The 14887-nt window shown below is 61.7% G+C and overlaps 1 protein-coding gene across 5 annotated transcripts in view; it reads left to right on the top strand.

Annotated features, from left to right (window-relative positions):
* PRDM15 (PR/SET domain 15) overlaps nucleotides 1-14887 on the top strand; it is a 67915-nt gene that overhangs the window by 37691 nt on the left and 15337 nt on the right. For all 5 annotated transcript variants that reach the window (XM_086676021.1, XM_086676019.1, XM_086676017.1 and 2 more), the window contains 10 exons: nucleotides 406-587; nucleotides 738-832; nucleotides 1292-1379; nucleotides 4302-4469; nucleotides 6983-7077; nucleotides 7898-8029; nucleotides 9299-9433; nucleotides 10023-10186; nucleotides 11026-11105; nucleotides 11483-11602. In XM_086676021.1, coding sequence (XP_086532147.1) covers nucleotides 406-587; nucleotides 738-832; nucleotides 1292-1379; nucleotides 4302-4469; nucleotides 6983-7077; nucleotides 7898-8029; nucleotides 9299-9433; nucleotides 10023-10186; nucleotides 11026-11105; nucleotides 11483-11602 — 1259 coding nt within the window. The remainder of the gene's footprint in view (nucleotides 1-405; nucleotides 588-737; nucleotides 833-1291; nucleotides 1380-4301; nucleotides 4470-6982; nucleotides 7078-7897; nucleotides 8030-9298; nucleotides 9434-10022; nucleotides 10187-11025; nucleotides 11106-11482; nucleotides 11603-14887) is intronic.

Here is a 14887-nt window from a genome sequence, read left to right as displayed (position 1 = left end):
ACCTACCCTGTCTGACTGCCCAGAGGACTTCTGTGGCTTGCCGTCAGAAAGACGTTTAAAAGGGAGAAGAAATTTTTAAAAAACAGGGTCAGGGAAAGTACAAAACAGAGCAGAGGCCAAGCCAGGCGAGAGAAACGGGGATCTTCCCGGGGCATCATCTGAGAGCTTCCCGGTGGCCAGAGTGAAAATGCAGTCAGGAGCGTGGCCATGCTCATGGACGATCAAGCTGTGTCTCCCGTGCAGATTCCCCTGACGCCGGGGTGGTGCCCGAGTGCCTTCCCTCCTTCCTCGCGGCGAGCTAGGAAGGTTTGGAAGAGCCCTTCCCGAGATGGCGGTGACCTCGCGCTTCCTCCCCAACGACGCAGTGTGCCCCCTGTCTCACCAGGTGTCTGTCTGACCTGGCAGGTTCCCGCATCATCCGAGCACCGCCATCACCCTCAAGAGGAGTCTCATTCTGTCGAGCCGGCACGGCATCCGCAGGAAGCTCGTCAGGCAGCTGGGGGAGCACAGGCGGGTGTACCAGTGCAGCGTCTGCAGCAAGATCTTCCAGAACAGCAGCAACCTGAGCAGGCACGTGCGCTCGCACGGTGAGTCCCCGCGGGACGCCCGCCTCGGGGCGGGGACCGGGCTGCCCAGGCCGGGGGAGAGGTGGCCGCGGACCTGGTTGGGGGGGGGGAGGGGCGGGCGGGCGGTAATGCCCGGAGTCGTGAAGTAGCGTTTCGTCGGTTGGCTCCTAGGTGACAAGCTGTTTAAATGTGAGGAATGTGCCAAGTTGTTCAGCCGCAAAGAGAGTCTGAAGCAGCACGTCTCCTACAAGCACAGCAGGAACGAGGTGCGTGGGGCCCGGGCTCTCGTGCTGGTTGCGGAGGTGCAGCGGGCGATCGGCAGGACGGGCTGCTGGGAAGGGAGACGGGGTCCCCGGGGAGGGGGAGGAGGGGCAGCGGGAGGAGCGGGGAGGGGGCCCCTGGGCTGGCGTTCGCCCTGCGGTACCCGAACGGGGATTCTTCCAGGGCAATTGGACGGTGAGACTAAGAGCTTGCTCGTGTTCCTAAATCTTGTAGGAGAGTAGTGGGCAATGACACAGACCAGGACAGGAACGGGGACCAGGAGGGTGACGTACACCAGGGCGGTGACGTAGAGCAGGCTTACGACAGAGACAGGACGGCAAAGTAGACCAGGGCGGGGACGGAGACCTTACCCACCGGGACGTGGCGAGAGGCAGGTCGGGGGCGCGTCCTTAGGTGGAGCTGCCCCCTGCCCCTGCCCCTCAACAGTGCTCCCCTGTCGCCAGGTGGACAGTGAGTACAGGTACCGCTGCGGCACCTGCGAGAAGACGTTCCGCATCGAGAGCGCCCTCGAGTTCCACAACTGCAGGACAGGTGAGCGGGCGCCCCCTCGCGGCGCTTCTCACCGGCTGGACGGAAGCCGGGCGCTTGGGAACCAGCCGGTGCACTTGCGGCCCCTCCCTCCGTTCGCGGCCCCTCCCTCCGTTCGCGTCCCCTCGAAGCGGTCCTTAGCGGTCCTTACTGATTCTGAAGGAGCCGCGGGTGGAAAACGGCCTCTTGGCCTCCGGGCGAGGCTGTGCCTGCCCCCTCCCCCACCCCCACCCCCAGGCTGTCCTGAGAAAGGTGGGCGGTGGGCCGAGAGGCGCGGGGTGCTCCTGGACCGCGTGAGACATTCCTGGAGGCGTGCGGGGGGGGGGGGGGGGCGACAGCGTCAGGGGGGGGGCTCCGCCTCACTGGCTGGAAGGCCCTCCCTCCGCTGGCCACCCTCCGTTACCCGCCGAGCCTGCCGGCTTCCGGGACCGTGGTGCCGCCGTGCGTTGACCGGTTCTGCTCCGAGCCCGTTCTGTCCGCGGGTCCTGAAAGCGCAGGACTCACTCACTCGCTCGTGTGTGTCGCACGCTTGCCCGGGCCTTGAGCCGGGGGGGGGGGGCCTCTGCGGGCCTGGGCGCGCGTCTCAAGCCCTGGCTGAGCTCAGGCTCCCACCAGAAGGGAGTAGACAGAGCACGGGGTGGGTGACAGTGGGGGTGACAGACAGCGGGGCGTCCCAGCACAGCCGAGAAGGGGGGGTGACGGGCGAGTCCCAGCACAGCCGAGAAGGGGGGGTGACGGGCGAGTCCCAGCACAGCCGAGAAGGGGGCTGACGGGGCGTCCCAGCACAGCCGAGAAGGGGTGCCCAGCAGCAGGCGGCTCAGACACCTGCTACCTTGGCCTTTGGTTCCGAACCCTTTTCCTGTTGGCCCCTCCGTGCACCCCTTGTACCTGTGTGCTGGTTCTCACGTCCCGTCTCAGACCCTTTAAGCAGCTTTAGGTAAACCTCCACCACCTGTCCTGCGGGGCAGCTCCTGCTCCCAGGCATCTGCTGGGTCCCGTCCTATGCTGGAGCCTGGAGCCCTGGCTTGTTTGTCCACGGCGCCCCGTGTGGCCACCTGCTCCTGTGACGGGGCTTTTCCGAGGGCACGCGAGTCTCGTTTTTCCTGAGCTCCACCTGCTCCGCACCGTCCACAGCATGAACTGGTGGCCCCGGAAGCTTCCAGGCGCACGTGCATTCTGAGCTGTGCACCCCAGGAGTGCCCTCAAATCTGGGTCCCCCCCCCCCCCAGCTTTTTCGACGGATGCAGTGCCTGTCAGGAGCCTAAGCTGCGTTGGTGGCCAGAGTCAGGATGGCGCCCCATGTGGCCACCTGTGGCTCTGCAGGAGTGCGGAGCCATGTCCCCATGCCCTCCGGTGTCTGGTGGGGTAGTCTCAAGACGGGGACAAGTTGGCCTCTTTTTATCTGACAAATGAAACAAAGTAATAAAAGGAGTCAGAACAGCTATCGGTACATGTCAAATAAAGGGCCTGTTAAACCAGGCGTTTTTTTCTTTTCATTATATAGAACTAACCGCAGCAGTGAATTAAGGTGCATCTTCTCTCTCATCTCCAAAGTTAGAAGTTTCCGATGGAAACCAAAGAATAACAGGGCACCTGGGTGGCTCAGTCGGTTAAGCGTCCCACTTCGGCTCAGGTCATGATCTCGCGGTTCGTGGGTTCGAGCCCTGCGTCGGGGGCCTGGAGCCTGCTTCGGATTCTGTGTCTCCCTCTCTCTCTGCCCCTCCCCTGCTTGCTCGCTTGCTCTGTCTGTCTCAAAAATAAACATTAAAAACATTGTAAAAAAGAAAACAACAACTTGGAGACTAGCTCATTTGTGTCATAGGTCATTTGCATACCGTCTACTTTTCTCCATCATTCAAGTTAGGAAACTGTGTCTTCCATAGACCGTTAAACCAAGGAGTTCTACGAAGGGGGAGAAGCTTATGGACGTGTAGACTTAGAGAACAGTGTGGGTTCACATCCAAGCGCCCCACCCCGTGCAGCGCAGCTGTCCCAGAAACCCACCATCCCATGTCCCGGTGCATCAGGTCCCAAGTGGCAGGCATTTGCTCTTAGTTGCTGCATTTTGTTGAAACATAAATGCAGACTTGGTGGCAGAAAGTGGCCGTTGGGACCAGGCGCCCATCTGGACTCTTGCACTGGTGACCTGTGTGTGCCCCGGCAGGAAAAGCCACCTGCACTGTGGCAGCCTGGTCCCGGTCAGCTGAGCCGTCGAGAACAGTTAGGAGTGCAGGCACCGGGTGGCACTTGTGACAGAGAAAGCTGACCCCCGGGGACAGTGCTGCACCTTCTGCGGCTCCCAGGACTCGGGCCACCTGCCTGGGAGGGAGGCTCAGCTGTGCTGCTTAGTCCCAGCCCAGAAGTGGTGTGGGGGTGGGGTGGGGAGTGTGGGGGGGGGGTGCCTGCTAAAGAGGCATCTAGAACAAGACAGGCCTGCGAGCGGTGGCGGCAATCGGGCATTTGTGTGTGTGGGGGGGGGTGGGAAGGTGGCAGAGAAGGGCAGGTGACGGGTGGGCTGCAGAGGAGCAGGTGGGGGCTCAGCCTTGGGGCGGGAAGGATGCAGGTTGGGGGTTGGGGCTGCAGTCGGGGTGGGTGGAGGGTGAGGGCCAAGCCAGTGGTGGTTCAGCCCTCTCTACTGCAGAATCACACCCAGATGACCGGAGGCAGGTGGTTGGGGAGGGGAGGGGGCCTGTGGGTGTGGTGGCGGTGACAGAGAGGAGCTGGTGTCTGTCTTCCCCGGCGAGGAGCAGCTGGTTCAGCCCTGGGCTCCCGCAGCGCAGACGATGGCTTTTCGTGGCCGTGTGGCCCTCGTGCGCCTCTGCCTGTCACCGGGGCCTCCTTGCCATTCTCACGGCCGGGATGCCGATCCTGCAGTCGGTGTCATTTACCTAAAAGTTGCCGTGTGTCTGCTTGCTCTCTGGACAGATGACAAGACGTTCCAATGTGAGATGTGTTTCAGATTCTTCTCCACCAACAGTAACCTCTCCAAGCACAAGAAGAAGCACGGGGACAAGAAGTTTGCTTGTGAGGTCTGCAACAAAATGTTCTACCGCAAGGACGTCATGCTCGACCACCAGCGGAGGCACCTGGAAGGTGAGCCTGCCTGCCCTGGGTGTGAACTCCTGGGATGGGGTGGGGAGGGCGCCTCCCCTGCGTGGTTTGGCTCCGCCCACCGTCGAGTCCTCATCCCCGGGCACAGAGAGGTACCTCGGGGCCTTAACAGTGCTGTGTCTCCGTGGGAACTCTTGGAAACATCCTAAATGTTCTGCGGTGGGGAAAGAGTCTAAAAAAAAAAAAAAAGAACTGGGTTTTTTTGTTTTTAATTACTTATTTTTGAGAGAGAGAGACAGAGCATGAGCAGGGGAGGGGCACAGAGAGAGAGAGAGAGACACAGAATCGGAAGCAGGCTCCAGGCTCCCGAGCTGTCAGCACAGAGCCCGACACAGGGCTCGAACTCACGAACCATGAGATCATGACCTGAGCCAAAGTCGGATGCTTAACAGACTGAGCCACCCAGGTGCCCCAAAAAACTGATTCTTTATAGGATTGAATACTCTGCACCTAATAAAGCATTTACTGCTTTCACTATGACAGTGAGGAAAAAACAGCGTATGAAATTGTGTATGGGGTGTGCTTCCAGTCTTGTGCACGGAGCAAAATGTTCTGGGCAGATGCTGCTGGCTGGGGCCATAGTAGTTTCTCCCTCATTCCTCATCCTCCCTGCGGGCCCCAGATGGCCCAGGCCGTTTGTAGCAGGGGAGCCGGGGGACTGCTCCTATGTGGTGGGTTCACGGGAAGCCAGGTACAAGAGGAAGACGGATGGCAGGGGGGGTTGGTTCCAGGGTGGGACGGGGAGTGAGAGACGATGGAAGTGAGGAGTGGGGTGGCCCCACAGGGCAGGCTCGGAGCTGCGCAGACAGGATCCCTGAGTGGGAAGGCGCAGACAGCAGTCGCGGGGACGCACCTGGGCTGCGGGTGACGCCCAGACTTGGTGTCAGAGCCGGCTCAGGCAGACCCTCTTTAATTTTTTTTTTTTAATGTTTATTTGTTTTTGAGACAGAGAGAGAGCATGAACAGGGGAGGGTCAGAGAGAGGGGGAGACACAGAATCCAAGGCAGGCTCCAGGCTCTGAGCTGTCAACACAGAGCCCGACTCGGGACTCGAACTCACAAACTGTAAGATCATGACCTGAGCCGAAGTCCGACGCTCAACCGACTGAGCCACCCAGGCACCCCAGACAGACCCTCTTTAAATTGGCTTTCTAGTTGTGATAATCCTGGCTTTTCCTCTAGAAGCCCCTTGTCTCTTGCTGACCAGCCCTCAGTAAGTGACACTGACCAGAGCACCTTTATAGAAAAGTCTGAAAAGAATTGCGGATGAGGTACAGGCTTGCCAAAAAAGAAAGCGGAGTCTCATGGAACTGTTCCGCACAAAGATGTGCGTACTCCTGTCGTTATGCCTCTTCGAAATAAGACGAGGCACATTCTGTATAATTTTCGCACTCCACTTTTTGACCTGGCTGTTGTTCCTGTGGCTTCAGGAGATCTCTTTCCCTCTGGGACCCGTGGGTGGTGCCCTTGGGCCTCTCCAGCCAAACCCGGTGCCCACTTAGTGAGTGGATAGCCCTGGGCAAGCCACTGGGCCTCAGTTTCCTCACCTGTGCAGCAGGGATAGGCTTCCTGCCCGACCCTGTAGGCTGGTGGGTGGCTGAGGCAGACCCTCCCGGTAAAGCCCGTCACCGGCAACGCCGCCCTCAGTGTTCCCTGACAGACAGGTGCCCGGGCTTGATTCTACCGCATTTTACAACTGACGCACCAGTCAGATCATTTTCCGCAGGAACGAACTAACGCATTCACGGTTTTTCCTTTTCCGTTGGCTCATCGTCCACACCACTGCTTCAGATCTGATGCGTTTTATGCCACTGGGAGCCTTCTGGAGAATGACGTATTCATGTCCAGCTTGCTGGGTGTTCTTAAGTCCACCTCTGCACTCACACCATGGGATGCGGGAAGGTTCCAGAAGGGGTCAGCTGTGTAGAAAGAAACGATGAGAGCGAACTTCTGTCTTTCACTCAAAGATTACCTGTTTCGTGCAAACTTCTAAAAAGCTGTGGTGATCCCAGTTGTGAACAGTTACGTCTTAAAACCCCAAGGGGCTTACCGTCATTAGGCGTTCTCTCCCTGATCAACCGATTTAACTTGCAAGGATGAATATTGGTGTCTTTTTAAGAAACAATGTCACGCCTAAGGATGCGACCTCTGCCTTGAGCCTTTGAATGGAGGGAAAGCCCTTTCTTTGATGTCAGCACCGGCTCGCCCTTCCACACTTTAGAACTCCAAACCCACGCGGCCCTTGTGTTTCCCAACGCTTCAGATGCACGAACCGCGTCCCTGGTTCCCATGGGCACACGCAGCCGTTCCTTCCCTGGAGCCGGGAGGAGCCGTGGTTAGCGCGGCCGCGTCCTGTGCTGGGCGCCACTCACGCGCTCGCTGGTGCCGCTGACCCTGCCCCCACCGCCCAGGCGGCCACACTGGCCTAGTGGCAGGTGCCCGGCACGCACGCGCCGTGTGTACTCACTCTCCTGCTTGGGTGGGCGGGCATTGCAGGAGTGCGGCGGGTGAAGAGGGAGGACCTGGACGCCGGCGGCGAGAACCTGGTCCGCTACAAGAAGGAGCCCTCGGGATGCCCCGTGTGTGGCAAGGTGAGGCTCAGATATTTCTAACACTGGCTTCTTTGCTGCTTCCGACGACTTCTTGTTTTCACCCCGTCTGCCTTGACCCGCTGCCCCTGCCCCTCCCCAGGAGCCTATCTTCCCCTCCTGTTGAGTCAGCTTCCCACCCAGCACCCCGGGTGTGGTCACGGGGCGGCTGGCCCCGGGTCACCATGAAAATAGTAGCCTCCTGTTCCTTGTGAATCGCTTCCCTTCACTCACCTCTCGTGTTCTCCTCCTGGAGTGGGTGGGGTCAGACGGGCTCAGGACACCTGCGCTCTGGGTTTACGTGGCCCCCAGGACTGGCCGTCCAGACGGAGACTCTCAGGCCAGCGGGGCCCCGCAGGTGGCTTCTGCTGCTGGTTTGTCCCCTGAGCTACGTGACGGAGGCCGCGGGGCCCCCGCATCCCAGCCCGGCCCCAGCGGCCGAGGAGAGGGCAGTGCCTGTGTCTCCACCCCCATCACAGCTGGAAACAGCCGTGGACGTGGGCAGTGGACGTGACTTGTGCTGACACCCGGTGCACAGAGGACGGAATTCTTCTCTGATGCCAAGTTTCAGAAAATTGCGGCTCTTTCTGTGTTTACTGGCTTCTTCCCAGGCCCCATCCTAGTGATGTAGTTTAGTGAGCGAGTAAAGTTGAGCAGAATCACACTGGTAGTGGAGACCAGAGGACGGTTAGGTCTCCGGGGTAATGTGGGCTCGTACTTAGACGACCGTTCGCTCCTGTCCGCTCGTGGGAAGGGTACCGGGGACACGTAGCGCGTCCTCGTGCCTGGTGCGGCTGGTCAGGCCCCGCTCCTCCGCCCGCAGGTGTTCTCCTGCAGAAGCAACATGAACAAGCACCTGCTGACCCACGGCGACAAGAAGTACACCTGCGAGATCTGCGGCCGCAAGTTCTTCCGCGTGGACGTGCTCAGGGACCACATCCACGTCCACTTCAAGGTGCCAGCACCGCCCTCTCTCGGGTGGCTCACGTGGACGCGTGGCGGGCCCTCGTGGTCAGCTTGGCCCCACTGCCTCTCTTCAGCTGGGCGTCTGTGACCCTCTGCCGCATCCATCCGGAGCCCCGTCCGCAGGGCTCACAAGCAGTCCCTCCGTTCTAGGTGTTTCCCAGGGAGGGGGTGGGGGGGCAGCGAGGACGGGGCAGGGCTCACAGGCAGTCCCTCCGTTCTAGGTGTTTCCCAGGGAGGGGGTGGGGGGGGCAGCGAGGACGGGGTCGTCTTTAAGGGCAGAAGTGCCGACCCAAGAGGCAAATGAGGAAATGGTAGGTGGTGCTCAGGTCCGGTGAGGACGGTGAGCCCTCGCCGGGCTCTCGGAGCCGTCTGTCCACCTGCCTGCAGCACAGGACCTGTTTCCTGGCAGTCCCGGCCTCGGGCACGGGTTGGGGTTTCCCTGAGAAGGTGTGAGTCAAAGGCGGGGGGCGGGCATGAGTGTGAGGGGATCCCCAGGGCATGTGCTGGGCCACGTGGACTGAGCTGGGGTGGGAGGACGGACCCGAGAGTGTCCGGGAGCTTTAGTCGGAGGGGTGAGGGGCACTTAGGCTTCACTGGGACCTGGGATGCTAGTCTGCCGCCTCCTCAGCGTCCACTTCTCTCCTGCCACGAAAACATGGCTTCCTGAGGAGTCAGTCAGGCCCAGCGCAGGTGACGGGCCCGGCCCGGGTGCGCGCCTGTGGCTGCGTGGATCTGGTCAGGTGCTTCTCCTCCCACAGCTCCTTCAGACGGTGTTGCTGTGTGTGTGTTAATGGAAAAGCGGGAATTGAACTTGAGTAAGAAATAGAGCCTAGGCCCCCGTGAAAACCTCCTAGACGCGACAGCGAACTTTCCAAAGGAAGCCTGTCCACCCTTCCCAGAATCCTAAGTTTTGCTGAAAAACGAAAGCTGGCCAGTGCTGCGCACCCCTGGCGGCCTCTGGCAGGAAATGGGCCGCGCCCGGGAGCATGGAGCCCAGGTCTGCCGCGGCCGTGGGGGCGAGCAGCTAAGACGGGGAGCCGACCCCCACGCAGGCACCCCACGCCTGGCCGCCAGCTTGCTGCGCACTGAGCGGGGGTGTGCGCGGGCCCGAGGGAGCCACAGGGGACGCGGCAGGCAGCCCCGGGGGGGACCCACTGCCTTCTCCACGTGGGCTGGCCCGGCACTGCTGGGGGGCGAGGGACCCGTCAGCGCTTCTGTGCCCGTGCGGGAAGCCGGACCTCGCGACTGCGTTTTCCAGGACATTGCGCTGATGGACGACCACCAGAGGGAGGAGTTTATCGGCAAGATCGGCATCTCCTCGGAGGAGAACGATGACAATTCGGACGCCAGCGCGGACTCCGAGCCTCACAAGTACAGCTGCAAGCGGTGCCAGGTACTCGCCACGGGCCTTCGTGCCCAGGCTGGCGGGAAGGAGGCAATCCCGGCAGAGAGATGGTGGGGCCGCTCGCGGACGGTGGGTGTGGCTCTCCCTCTCCACACGGACCGCCGTTTCAGAGCCGTCTCGCGGCTGGTGTGCGTGCGGCCGCGCGGGGACCCGGGTTGGGGTGGGGAACCCATCTCTGGAGGCCGTGCAGCGGCTGGTGATCCGCTCGCGGCGTGCGCAGTGGTCCCCGCGTTAGGCTTCGCTGCTCCGCGGAGACGCAGTTCGCTCCCTACCTAGTATGGGTTCCCGTGCGGCTGTGCCTGCGTCAGGCACCCGGCCATGCGGCCGTCCGGGAGGTGGGGTGGGTGGGGAGCAGGAGAGGGTGCAGGGGCAGGCCGGTCTGCAGCGGGGAGCAGCTGGCGCCCGCCTCCCCCGCTCCCCCCGCTCTGCAGTTTCCTGGCGCCGGCCCCGCCCTTGGGAGCCCCCTCTCTCCAGCCTGGGCGGCGGGCCGTCACCGGGGCCTCGGCGCCCAGCGGTGCCATCATCAGCTGGAGGGCGGGAGGCCGTGCGCGGGCGTGAACGGTGCACCTGTCGGCAGCTCACCTTCGGCCGCGGGAAGGAGTACCTGAAGCACATCATGGAGGTGCACAAGGAGAAGGGCTACGGCTGCAGCATCTGCAACCGCCGCTTCGCCCTGAAGGCCACCTACCACGCCCACATGGTCATCCACCGGGAGAACCTGCCGGACCCCAACGTGCAGAAGTGAGGCCTCCTGGGGCTGGGCTTCCAGGGCCTGGCACGATGCCAGAGGGGGCGCGTTCCCTGCGGGCAGGCAGGTGCTCGGCGGGCGGGTCTGTCCCCCTGGGAGCCCTGTGGCCGGGTCTTGAGGGAAGCACGCTCACCTCCTTTATCCCGCACGTGGGGGGGTCCCGCCTCCCTCGCCCTCCTGGCCCCGCACCGCAGACTGATGGTGTCGTTCTCGGCCTGCCTACCGAACCGCCGGCAGCCCCGTTTCCCCACCGTGATTAGGTTCCCTGGATGCCCTAGCCGTGGTCAGTGCCGTGTGCGGGGGCGAGCCAGCGGCCGCCCTGTGTGGAGGCCGCCGTAGCCAGCTTGGGCTGCGGTAACGGGGCGGCTGGGCAGCCTGCGCGGTGGGAACGTGCGATGTCAGGCCTGGAGCCGGGAGATCGGAGTTCAGGGGTCGGCAGGGCTGCTTCCCCTGGAGGCCGGGGCTTCCGGCTCGGCTCCTATCCGCGGCCCTGGCCGTGTGCTCACGCGGTCCTCCCCCATGCACGTCCGTGTCCCAGTTCCTCCTTCCGGCGAGGACATCAGTCATACTGGAGTGGGGCCACCCTGGTGACCTGTTGTTTCACTCCTCTGTGAAGACCCTGTTTCCAAATGCTGTCACCTTTTGAAGGCCCGGAGTCAGGACTCCAGCCTGTGGACTTTGAGGGGCGCACGGTTCAGCCCGTATTGGAGGCTGCAGTGTTCGTGTCCGGCGGCCTCCACGTAGCCTCTTTTCTGCGACCCCTGCGTGAGGAAGGGGCTTGGGGCAAGCACTCTGCTGTTGCCCCCGCCCTGAGGCTGGCGTCTCCTCGCAGGTACATCCACCCGTGCGAGATCTGCGGGCGCATCTTCAACAGCATCGGGAACTTGGAGCGGCACAAGCTCATCCACACAGGTAGCGCGCTGCCGCGGGACTGGGACCGGGACGGACCCGGGGTGTCGTGGCGCCCCGCTTGGAGGGCCTGTCCCCACACTCCCTGCTCTGGCAGTCTCGCCGCCCCCCCCCCCCCCCCCCCCCCCCCGCCTCCGCGCGCTGTCTCTCTGGCCTCTCCTGTCCCTGCGTCCTCGCCACCGCTTCCGTCCCCAGCGCGGGCCCCTGCCCTGTGGCCCCGGAGGCTCCTGGGGCCCCTCTCGCAGCCGAGGAGCCGGAGCGGAGGTTCCGTGGGGGCCGTGAGCTGTGTCGCGCCGCGCTTCTCCGTCGCCGCCTTCGTGGCGGGGGACGCGGCTGCGCGGGTCCACCGGTGCTGAAGCGCTGGTGCGCTTGTCGTGCAGGGGTGAAGAGCCACGCCTGCGAGCAGTGCGGGAAGTCCTTCGCGCGGAAGGACATGCTGAAGGAGCACATGCGCGTGCACGACAACATCCGCGAGTACCTGTGCGCCGAGTGCGGGAAAGGTACGCGGGCGCCGGGCGGGGGGGCGCGGCGTCACCGGGCCGGGCGGGCGGGCGGGGGGGGGGGGGGGGGGCTGAGGGCTCCGGGACACAGGCAGCGCAGGGCGTCCGCGATGGACTCGAGGCACAAGTGAGCCACCTGAAAAGAGGGGCGAGCGAGCAGCCAGGGGCTGAGAAACCGAAGACCCGCCGTGCGCTCCTCGCGTGCGGCCAAGTGCGTGGCCCCTCCCTGCGGCTGAGCCGAACCTTCCACTTGGGACGGGTTGGCTGTGACCAGTGAGCCTGGGTCCCTGGCTTTCGGGTGAAATTACTGGAATAATAAACCTATTAGCAAAAGATCTCCCTTCTGTAAGTAAAATGGGGCGGGGGGGAGGTCATCCCAGGACATGGCAAATTTTTAACCCGTTTCTATTCCAAAACACAAGAGCCTCTGGGGCCGCGGTGAAGGCGCTGTCTGCAGCGGACAGCGTCACCTCGGCCCCGTTCAGACCCGGGCACATCAGGCTCTTGGCTTTGCCTTTAGCTCTTTTAAGCATTTTGTATTCTATAAAGGTTTTTTTTTTTTCCTTTATTGGGTTCTTATTTATTCATTATTTATTTTGTTTACTTGGTTTGAGAAAGCGAGCGAGCGAGCGAGCATGAGCAGGGGAGGGGCAGAGAAAGAGGGAGGGGAGAGCGCCCCAGCCGGACGCTGGCTGTCAGCACAGAGCCCGATGTAGGGGCTGGAACCCACAAACTGTGAAATCATGATCTGAGCCCAAATCAAAAGCCAGTCATGTAACTGACCCACCCGCGTGCCCCTCCTTTATTTGTGTTTTAAGTTAAACAGAAAAGTACGAAGAAAACACAGATGTCTCATAATTCCCCTCACCGGATAACCCGTTAAGCACACTTGAAATAAGATTACATGTCAAAGCTTAGAAAGAACGAACTTCAGAGAAAGCAAGACGTGATCATTCCCCCTTCTCCTGCCTGCGCCCTCCCCCCCATCTGTCTCCCTGGAGGTGACAAGTTCTTGTTTGTCCTCCAGAGTCACCTTGTGCAAGGGCAGCACGCAGCCTCCTTCATTGGAAAAGCAAGGCAGGCACCTAATTTTCCTTTTCTGACGGTAACACAAACTGGCACACGAGGTAAAGGTGTTGCTTCTGCCTCGGACCCATTACGCTCTTCAAGAGAACCTCTGTCTCTGTTTTGTAGGAACATTCTAGAAGTTTCTGTGCCCGTCTTAGTGATGCTGTCGCTCTCCCAGCCCTTCCCCCACTTACTGCCACCTGTCCCCTGGCTGGAGGGGACAGTGTGGAGCAGGAGAGAGACGGGGAGGGTCAGAGGTGTAGCTGCTAGAGTGGTTCCGTCCAGGGGGCAGGGAGAAGCCACGCCTGGGTCCCCTGGAGGGCCTGGCGGGGAGGGACAGGTGCCCAGGGAGAGCAGTGAGGTCAGAGCCACATCTTGCCATGTGTCATACATACTCATATTAGAAGTGTGTTTAACATTTAGTTTTGTGATTTCTTCTTAAATTCTAAGTACTTTCGCGAGGCCGCGGTGGGAGGTCAGAATGGCGGCGGGGGCAGGGGGGAGAGCTTTGTCGTGACTCTCCTTCTGTGCCTATGACACGCAGTTACTTTGTGACTTAGGATCTGTTCATTTTAGCTGCGGTGGGGGGGGGGGGGGCGCAAGCCAGGAGGGACTGGTTCTCTTCCGTTCATCTCGGTGGTGGCGCCCTCAAGGGTCAGAGCCAAGGTGCCGTTGTGCCTGTCACAGCCTGGGGAGCGGCCAGCACTGGCGAAGGGAAGGAGGCAGTAGACTTCGGGTGGCGGGGGGGTTGTGTAAATTGCTACACAGGGTGGGCCGTTGGACACTGTTAGCTGCTGCTAGAAAAGTTTCTTGTTAACGAATAGCACAAAGATCTGTTTGCAGCATAAAGACGAGCTTCTGCTGCAGCACTGTTGTGACAGCTTGAGACGCTGAGGGACTATTTACATTGGCCTCAGGGTTTTTGCACTCACTGTTCCCTCCACCGGGAATGCTGTTCCCCCATGCAGCTCCTGGCCCCTCCCCCACTTCCTCCAGATCACTTTTTCAGCCGCCTCCTCTGAGAGGATCCCCCCGACATCCCACGTGATGAGCCAGCACCCGGGCCCCTTCTGTTCCCTCTCCCCCTGTCCCCGCTTTATCCTGCTTTTCTTCATCCCTTCCCACGTGGCCCTCTCCCTGTGTGGCCGGGGCGTGGCTTGGCTTTCTGCTCAGTCTGGCACCTGCAGTGGAGCTGGTCCCGTGGCAGGTGCCGGCGTGGCAGGCATGTTAACGGGCTGTGAGTCGTGTTCACGGCTGACAGCAACGTGATGGTGGGTTTGCACTGGCCGCGCTGCGTGGGGCGGGTTCACATGGCGCTGACAGAAGTGACCGCACGGCAGAGGGTCTGTTCCGCGTGGCCAGAATGGGTTCAGCGGTGTCCCGGGGGCCGGGGTGACCTGGCAGGGCTGCTGGGCCGCGTCCTCGGGGCTAACCTCTTGTCGCCTGGAGCTTTTCACTATGAGCGCGTGTGATGGTTTCGACTGAGAAACTAAAACCCGCTTATGAAGGGAAAAACGCTCTTCCGAAGTCAGTGCTAGGCTCACACGTTTGCGCTTCCTGGAGCCTTAGAAGCCTTCTCTGGCGGACCGGCACTTGGGAGACTCCTGCTCCCTCTGCTGGCTCAGACAGGCCGGTTCTCGTGGCTTCTCACAGCTCAGCCGGGCCCGGGTTCGTGCAGGTCTGGCGTGGAGGCAGGCCCGTGTTTGTGCAGGCCCAGCCCGGCCAGGCTGGGTTCGTGCACGCGTAGGGTTTGTGGAGGCCTGGGTTCAGCCGGGCCTGGGGTCCAGTAGCAGCTGGAGCTGGCTGAGCCTCCCCTCCCCATTCGCCAGGACGGGGTTTCCCAGGTAACCCGGCGGGGACCGTGGCCAGACGCGGCCGTTGTTTCACTACCGTTACCGAGGGCAGTACCAGCGGTGGTTGGACTCTGCCCCACCCCGTAGTCCCTCCAGGTCCTGTTCTGTGTGGCGGTGACAGCCGTGGCCTGTCCAGGGCCCCTTGACCGGTTAGGTCTGCAGCCAGCAGGACTGGACGCATTGGCCTTGCGCTTGTGAGCCCCCACCAACCTGCTCTGCAGTGGTTTTTGCCCACAGCTTCTGTGGCCCCGGCCTTTCCGTTCAGACTGTCCACTGAACCAAGACCCCCACTTCTGATGCACACCCTGTGCTGGAAACCCCCCCCCACTGATTCACACCCTGTGCCAGGAACCGCCCCCCCCCA

Source organism: Puma concolor, chromosome C2 (genome assembly GCF_028749965.1).
Source record: "Puma concolor isolate L17-30 chromosome C2, mPumCon1.1.hap2, whole genome shotgun sequence".
Lineage (NCBI taxonomy): Eukaryota > Metazoa > Chordata > Mammalia > Carnivora > Felidae > Puma > Puma concolor.
The sequence above is the reverse complement of the archived record's forward strand: the minus strand, read 5'-3'. Positions and strand labels throughout refer to the sequence as shown.